Genomic DNA, 8,561 nt, shown 5'->3' with positions numbered 1-8,561 from the left:
ATTGAAAAGCATACATATCCAAGATCTCTTATGGTGCATATATGAGGTCGTAGTTCTGAAAATATTTGATGCACTATTTGATGACTCGATCTGCCCAGTCACACCCCCACCACGCCCAACCTATTAACAACATATGTAGGTCTGCTTTAAGCTTGCACGCACTCTCGGTTTTGCGCGCGATAATGCACACTTACTTATCTAATGATGTGATATGTGATAGCCAAAAGTTTGTGTTTGCGCCCCCCTCCCTCCACCCCCCCTCTCTCTCTCCCTCTCTCTCTCTCACTCACTCTCTCTCTTTCTCTTTCTCTCTCTCTCTCTCATCTTCACCACCACCCCCATCGTCGTCGTCGTCGTCGTCATCATCATCATCATCATCGTCGTCGTCGTCGTCGGCGGCGGCGGCGGCGGCGTCGCTAATATAAATTACACTTGTATTCCTTTTTACAATTTGCTATGGAACTATAGACCAAGTTTACTTACCGTAGTATGGTATTACGAGCGGATTTTCTAAAAGTAGCATTTCCATGTATTCAGATTCTCTTATGGCAGATCGTCTTAGTTTATTAGTATTGCATACCACCACGGATGGAAATTCAAGGGATTTTGCTGACACTAAAGTAACCTAAGACAGAACGAAAAGGGCAAATATAATTTCTGATATATAATAGTTTTACCTCACGTCAGGGGGAAGTAATGAAACAGTGATTTCTATCTGTCCGTTACCCTGACAACATACATTCGTTTTGGTAAAAAAAGAATGCTCCATATGTTATGATATGCACGTGTTTTGAGAAGGAGTACTTCAAACCAGCTATTTCAGCCTACTACTAACAATGGAAAATGTTGGGTTTGATAAATTCAAATGAACACTACCCTTCATAATAAAATAAGCTGGAGTTTTACGAAATAGAAAAAATAAAAATGTGCTTACCTGAACATTTATGTTATACTGAAAGTACTGTGAGAAAAGTAGACCAACTTGAACACACATCGCTCCACATCCGAAAAAGACCAAGACAATCCAGATAAATCGAGACTGTAAAGTAACAGCCGTAGCTATATGGGCCATACCGTGAGCACTGGTCGCACTTGCAAAGTCTTTGAAAAGAGATTCTTTAGCGTGAGGAGGTGAGCTTCTTGTCGTTCCATCTCTGTGTAGCTCCCCATCTTTCTTATCCCATGCCATCCTCGGATATGCAGTAGACCCTTCGCCCAGTTCAGATCTAACGATATCGATAGACATGACGCCTGTTTTGTCAAGTTTACAGTGCGTGAAGTAACTGTTTGTTAGGGCTGTGCGAACCTATGTGATATACGTGTAATATTTGTATGGGACGATTTAATTAAAGCTAGACGACCCAATCATATTGAGTTACGTGTACGAATTCTCATTATGCACACTACCTAATTAACGTAATACCTTGTAAAACAAGACAGTCGAACCATAAGCTCGTCACGAAATCGATTTCATACTAGGTGTTATTAAAATTTAATTGCAAAATTGGAAAATTTCTCAACCAGAAAGATGTATCATTATGACTTCCAAAGATAGACAATAAGTGAATTCCATTTATACATTACTAATAACTTGTAACAGATAGTAGATGAGCTCCTTGTGCAGCTATCACTTGTTGCTGCAATACTCAATCAATCGATCGATCGATCGATCGATCGATCGATCGATCGATCGATCGATCGATCGATCGATCGATCGATCGATCAATCAATCAATCAATCAATCAATCAATCAATCAATCAATCAATCAATCAATCAATCAATCAATCAATCAATCAATCAATCAATCAATCAATCAATCAATCAATCAATCAATCAATCAATCAATCAATCAATCAATCAATCAATCAATCAATCAATCAATCAATCAATCAATCAATCAATCAATCAATCAATCAATCAATCAATCAATCAATCAATCAATCAATCAATCAATCAATCAATCAATCAATCAATCAATCAATCAATCAATCAATCAATCAATCAATCAATCAATCAATCAATCAATCAATCAATCAATCAATCAATCAATCAATCAATCAATCAATCAATCAATCAATCAATCAATCAATCAATCAATCAATCAATCAATCAATCAATCAATCAATCAATCAATCAATCAATCAATCAATCAATCAATCAATCAATCAATCAATCAATCAATCAATCAATCAATCAATCAATCAATCAATCAATCAATCAATCAATCAGGCAGGCAGGCAGGCAGGCAGGCAGGCAGGCAGGCAGGCAGGCAGGCAGGCAGGCAGGCAGGCAGGCAGGCAGGCAGGCAGGCAGGCAGGCAGGCAGGCAGGCAGGCAGGCAGACAGACAGACAGACAGACAGACAGACAGACAGACAGACAGACAGACAGACAGACAGACAGACAGACAGACAGACAGACAGACAGACAGACAGACAATCAATCAATCAATCAATCAATCAATCAATCAATCAATCAATCAATCAATCAATCAATCAATCAATCAATCAATCAATCAATCAATCAATCAATCAATCAATCAATCAATCAATCAATCAGACAGACAGACAGATAGACAGACAGATAGACAGACAGATAGACAGCGCCAAATTCCAATACCACAGAATTTTCTATGGCACTGAACAGGAACAATAGTAGCTCGTCATTGTAAAATGTTAGAAAGCCCTTGCGAACTGATATATCTTCATATCTTTCTTGAATATATTTATCGACAGTTGGTGATGGCATATACTGCTTCATAAGACTGGAGCTGCTCGCTAGAACGCAGGCTCACCGTATGACTTTGTATTATTCATCTATCCAGAACGCCACTGTAGACGAAATAATAAAAGGTCATTTTAAGGGTTTCATTTTTAGAACTACCTGGTGTTGCACCTGACTTGGTAATCTCCGTCTCTGTCAGTACTCTTGTAGTGTGTTATCCCGGCCTTTTGCATTTTATGTGGGGATTGGTGTGAAACCATCAACATTATTGCGAGGACAAGCAAGCGTGTCATTAGGATGCAATTTAGTAAATGGACATCAATATACCTTAGATAAGTTCTATAAAAAGAGCGCCCCCATACTAAAGAAATAATTAAAACGCTTCATATAAACATTTGCATTTAGGACCAAATAGTGCAATGCTTTTCAAACATCCTTCTGGTATGTACGTTTAGATGTTCTATATTTTAGCTAGTTCCTAATTTTGGCCACAATGGACGAAGTTGGGGGGGGGGGGGTTCTAAGGTTGGGTCCGTCCGTCCATCATATTGCAATTTCTGTGTCTATACAGACCGAAAGAAACTTTCCCCAGGGTGTGTGTATGGAAGGTTCTCTTATTCCACTTCTGATTGAGAAACAGGCATGCTTCGGAAAAATCACTTGTCCTTCTTCAGTGTCTAACTTGATCTGACAGAATGATCCAAATAAATTTGCTAGCCATGGAGGTGTTGAGTAACCAGAGACCCGAATTTAAATATAATATTGTAGCTAACCTTTTCAACTCTGGTTGAATAACGACCATGTATGATGTAAAATCCCTTTTTCTGCAAAACTAACAAACTGAAATACGTATACGTAGAGACCACTTTCAAGTCTACTCCTATGTTACCAGGACCAAGTTTTCTTTTAACCTTGACCTTCGGCGTCAATTACTAATATTTCTTGCATATTTTGCGGTATTTAACAATTTCTTTTCAATCTTGTAAAAAGTGATACAAAACAAGGGACATACACCTACACATAATGTTAAAGGTGCTGTTTATATCACCTTTTACAGAAATTTGATAAATGATATTATTAATACAATAAAAATGTTGGTTTTTATATAAGGCTTTCTCACTCTATGCTTAAAGCGCTTTACAACTATTACCCCTTGTACGAAACTATAGCGGCGGTCTTTTATACTTCCACTCCCTGAGGGGCTTGCAATCCATTGCAGCATTTGCTAGTATGAACTATTGCATCAAATGTCAAGCGGACAAGTTTTATATATATTGGGACTTCCAATGTTTTGATGGCTTCATGGATCGAACATCTGATAGAATAATGGGCCAGGTGCATATATGCCAGAGGACAAATCCATTTAAAAATAATGATCTTGAGATCGAAAGACAGGGTTATGTGGTCGTCTCATTTCAAACATTCTAGGCGTATTTGTGTAATTTTGTCATACCAGGCGTATAATTTAATAGATGCAGCTCGAGTTTTAGTTTTCTTGGAAGGTTATTAAGTGCTTAATTTTTGAAGAGTATTGTCCAACTGCTTGGACCTATACATATCTATTATTTCCTCTTGATGGAAAGTGGGTGAAAACAGTCGAACATTTAAAGGGTTGTCGGTAGCCGATAGGTTAAATATATTATTACTGCGGTCGAGGTTTGAACCCATTCAGGGTTTGATTAAATCTACCACGCTGTAAGTAAGAAGAGTGTCGTTCAGTTTTACCGAACAACGCAGGTTTTCCCTGGGTACTCCGGTTTCCTTCTGCATTAACACTGAACCCACGGATGGCCCTCACTGGACTTCTATCCAGCATCAATAAAAGATTGTGAGTATTATTAAAGTGTACCCGACACTATCATAAATGTACGGACGGTGTTACAATACCAAGGAATATGTTTTTTCTTCATAATTTTGCAACTGTCTACTTTCAGAGAGTATATCTCTTGATATGAACGAAGACATGCCATGCCATTGACACTCAAAACACATAAATAATAACAAAATAAACAACATAAGATGTGGGAATCAAACTACACAAAATGTTGTTTGCCAAAATTGATTTTAGAGGTACTTTTAGAGGTGACTTGCGTCCCACATGCGCAAAGTATCACCAGACATACAAATGAAAAGCATTCACGAATAGATAATTCCTTTCATTTACGGAAGTAATCAAGTGGAAGGAGGGGGTGAGAACATGCCAATTGTTTAGAGAAGTTGGGAAAAGAGGTTTTTGGAAGCAGGCCCATTGTCCCCGTCCTTTTGCCCCCTGGCCTTTTGCACCCCGGCCTTTTGCCCACTTGTCATTTTACTGAATCGAAGGTCTTTTACTGTTACAAAGACTTATAAGGTTGACATGAAAACAGTAAATGACAATATTTATCGCATTAATTCAAATGTCACAAATTATTTGGAATTAGAAATGACGCATTGTTCTGTATGTTCCAAGAAAATTTTGTATTCGATTGTCATGGATTCTTTACCGCAGATCATGTAAAAGATAATACTAGATATACTATACTAGTTCTACTCTGGGGTGTCATTACATGAAGCAAGTGATGTGTTCACAAATAAAGAGAATAACAAAAATCAGTCTGCGCCTTGTCCCTTGGCTAAAGAAGAGTTCCTTCAAAACAAAGCATTCTATCTAGTCGACTTTGTTGATAAGAATATAGCATTTTAGCTTGATCAGCATGAAAGGTGACAATACAATGGGCTCTCTTAGTAATGTGAACCGCCATGGCATGGTGTTAACTCAGAGAAACAATGACATCTGTTTTTGCCAACAATTTACACCTAATTTCTTCTATAATGTTCACCACTTGATGGACAATCTTTGAAATTCGACAGTATTACAGTTACTGTAGTCGATTCAATAAACTCGAAGAATCTTAAAAGTCTTAGATTCCTTTGAATAAACCGATGTGACAGTTAGTATTTATTTGAGATAATTCATGGACATGACTCACTCTTTTGTACATTTATGAGCAAACCAACTTTGGGGCTGGGGGGCAACGGAACGGGGGGCAACGGGCCTAGAACATGCATACATACATACATACATACATACATACATACATACATACATAAAATCGACAATTTTGCTAAAATGACATACCATGCTTTATCGACTAACATAACGGCTTTAAAGTTTAAAGTTTGAGTCCGACCGACCGGCCAATCAACCTGTCACTAATAAATTCATAAAGTACTGGGTTAAAGCTAGCATGATATATAGTTCACATGCGCTTTAAAGTCTGAAGACTTGAGAGACTAGATACTTAGGTTTTACAGGAGAAATGGAGTTGACTTGGTGTTTCACTCATGGCACGTGTTTTAACACGATAGACACAATGCAGTTCTACACTAACAGTAACAGTAACAGTAACAGTAACAGTAACAGTAACAGTAACAGAGACACAAGTCACATACATTAGGACACTTCACCAAATCACATTGAAGGTAATAAAACACTGCTTTTCCTTCACAGGGCAATAGAAACAGGTTTCAGCTGAAAACATTCCACCTGGGGTCAGATTATTTTGAAGGCTTCAAGTTTATTTTGCAACTGATAATCAACACTTTAACTTGTCTATTACTACACCAACACTGTGCCCAGCTTCTCTCTCTATATATATAAGTGTTTCTTCTGCATTTGAAGTTCTCTGGATGTGTGTTAAAAAACAGTTTATCATGAATGTAACACCAAGACATCGTCATTTCCCCTGAAACATTCTTACTCAAGAAATAGTGAAACTAACGTATAATAATATCCAAAATGCGCATGCATACATGAACTAAACGAAATAGTTTGTGACTAGAGCACTAAAATACAAACAGTATAAACCCATGCTCAATTTGGAAGATAACATGTATCACTTTAGGGCACTATAAGCTTATAATACCAAAGGTGTACATTAGTTATGTTGATATAATGTTAGCATTTAATGTACAACATGACATACTGTAAGATAGAATATACCACTGGGATCATTTACACTGCAAATCGATGCTCCTAAATTTTACCATAATTATGAAAGCTAAATTCTCGATTCTTTATTTGAAGAAACAAACAATACGTTTGATGATTCAGTATCTTGTTTTCAAATATGTCGACAATTTCGTTTCCCATAGAGTGAAAACTGTTGGATGGCCATTTTGAATAACAAATTTTGAAACAAATATCATTTTCAAAACTATTTTTTTTTCTTGATTGGAGTAGCTAGATTTTCTTGAAACAAATAAGAGAAAAGGTTTAAATATTTCCGAGGCACATACTCTTTTCAAGTCAATTTCGACATTTGCAATGTAAGATCTGTTTATAGGCGTCGCGGAAGTCTTTGTTTTTAGCGTACAATATTGGGTTTAAGGCACAGTTGGCAAATCCCAGCATTACTGATACTTGAAGCGCACGATGGTAGTCCATTATGCTTGTAATGGAGAATGATGGCAGAGTTATAATAACATAGAATGGCGCCCACATCAGAAACAATGTGATAATAACGATTCCAACGGCCTTAATAGCCTTCATATCGGCTCGTCCTAACTTTCTTGTCCCATTTTCTGTTAGGACAACGTCAGGCGGACTATTGCGGATCATCGCTGTTTCACGATTACCGGTACTTCGACTTGTAGTAGGAGCGGCCTGTGTTGATACCTCGGCATCTAACGTCGTTGCTCCACCGTTGTCTTGTCCGCCCTCATTACAAGATTCCATTTCGAAGCTTCCGATATCTTGAATATCCAGGTTATCAAGAGTACGCTCTTCCTCATGAGGAATGTGTAGGCCGGCGGAGCAAGCTACAGTAGTTTGAGTTTGATCAAATATTGGTTCTTGAGGTTCGGTTTTCGGTGGATTGTATGGGACTACTCTGTTGTTGTGAAATCGAACAACACGCAATATGTGAAAACCAGTGTACGATGACACGCATACTGGTATGATAATACTATAGACGTATGCTAAAATGACACACCATGCCTCAATGATGTAACAAAGGGGATAATAAACGTATTGCGTCATTTCCTCTGTAATTGGTTTTTCAGCCCACTTTGTTCCTAGCCCTCCCACCCCTATGATATAAGTAAGAACCCATGTTGTGACTATAGCCTGACCAACTCTTCTAGGGGTTATCATTTGATGATACCTCAGGGGATGAATCACGAAAATGTATTTGTCTATACTAATCAGAGCTGTACCCACCGTAGATATTGATTGTAATGCCATGTTGTTGGCCATACTCATTGAGCAGAAGTAGCCGTTAAACTGGCATACCCCGTACCATTGGCAGTGTACCAAAACGGGAACAACAAATAGCCCACAGCACAAGTCAGCAACAGCAAGATTCAATATAAAATAGTTTGATAACGTATCCCTTAATTTCTCTACAAGAACTACTGATGCTACAACTAGACTGTTGTTCAACACTATTGCTAATGTTAACATTATCTGGAAAACGAGAGTCAGATATTTCTCTAAGGGTGCCCGATTCTCCTGATCAACGCTATAAGCGATACTGTAGTTGTAGAATGTCGTATTCATCGCGATCCTATAACCTCTTAGCTGTAGTAACTCAGGATCTACAGACGGTGTTTAACTGAAAATCAAACAAGAGGAAAAAACTTACCAATTGAATGACGTTATCACAAACGCTATTTACATTGTCATCAGATCGTTGCATGAAATAGATAAACATTTGTAACATGTATACTACCAAACAAGTAATACTATAGAGTTTCAATTAGGTGGCTCGTTATGTTTTATATCTAACTAACATGTTGTTATTTTTAGGAAGTTCACAAACAAAATACACAAATTAAGTGAAAGCGCACATACATGTA

General features: G+C 37.8%; 1 protein-coding gene across 1 annotated transcript; it reads right to left on the bottom strand.

Moving 5' to 3' along the window:
- Positions 1-7,011: 7,011 nt before the first annotated feature.
- Positions 7,012-8,262, bottom strand: LOC144442012 (putative G-protein coupled receptor No18). The gene has a single exon (XM_078131284.1). It carries the CDS (start codon positions 8,260-8,262, stop codon positions 7,012-7,014), a length of 1,251 nt encoding a protein of 416 aa, XP_077987410.1.
- Positions 8,263-8,561: the final 299 nt, after the last annotated feature.

This window comes from Glandiceps talaboti, chromosome 11, assembly GCF_964340395.1.
Source record: "Glandiceps talaboti chromosome 11, keGlaTala1.1, whole genome shotgun sequence".
NCBI lineage: Eukaryota > Metazoa > Hemichordata > Enteropneusta > Spengelidae > Glandiceps > Glandiceps talaboti.
Note: the sequence above shows the minus strand (reverse complement) of the source record. Positions and strands in the feature narration are given on the sequence as shown.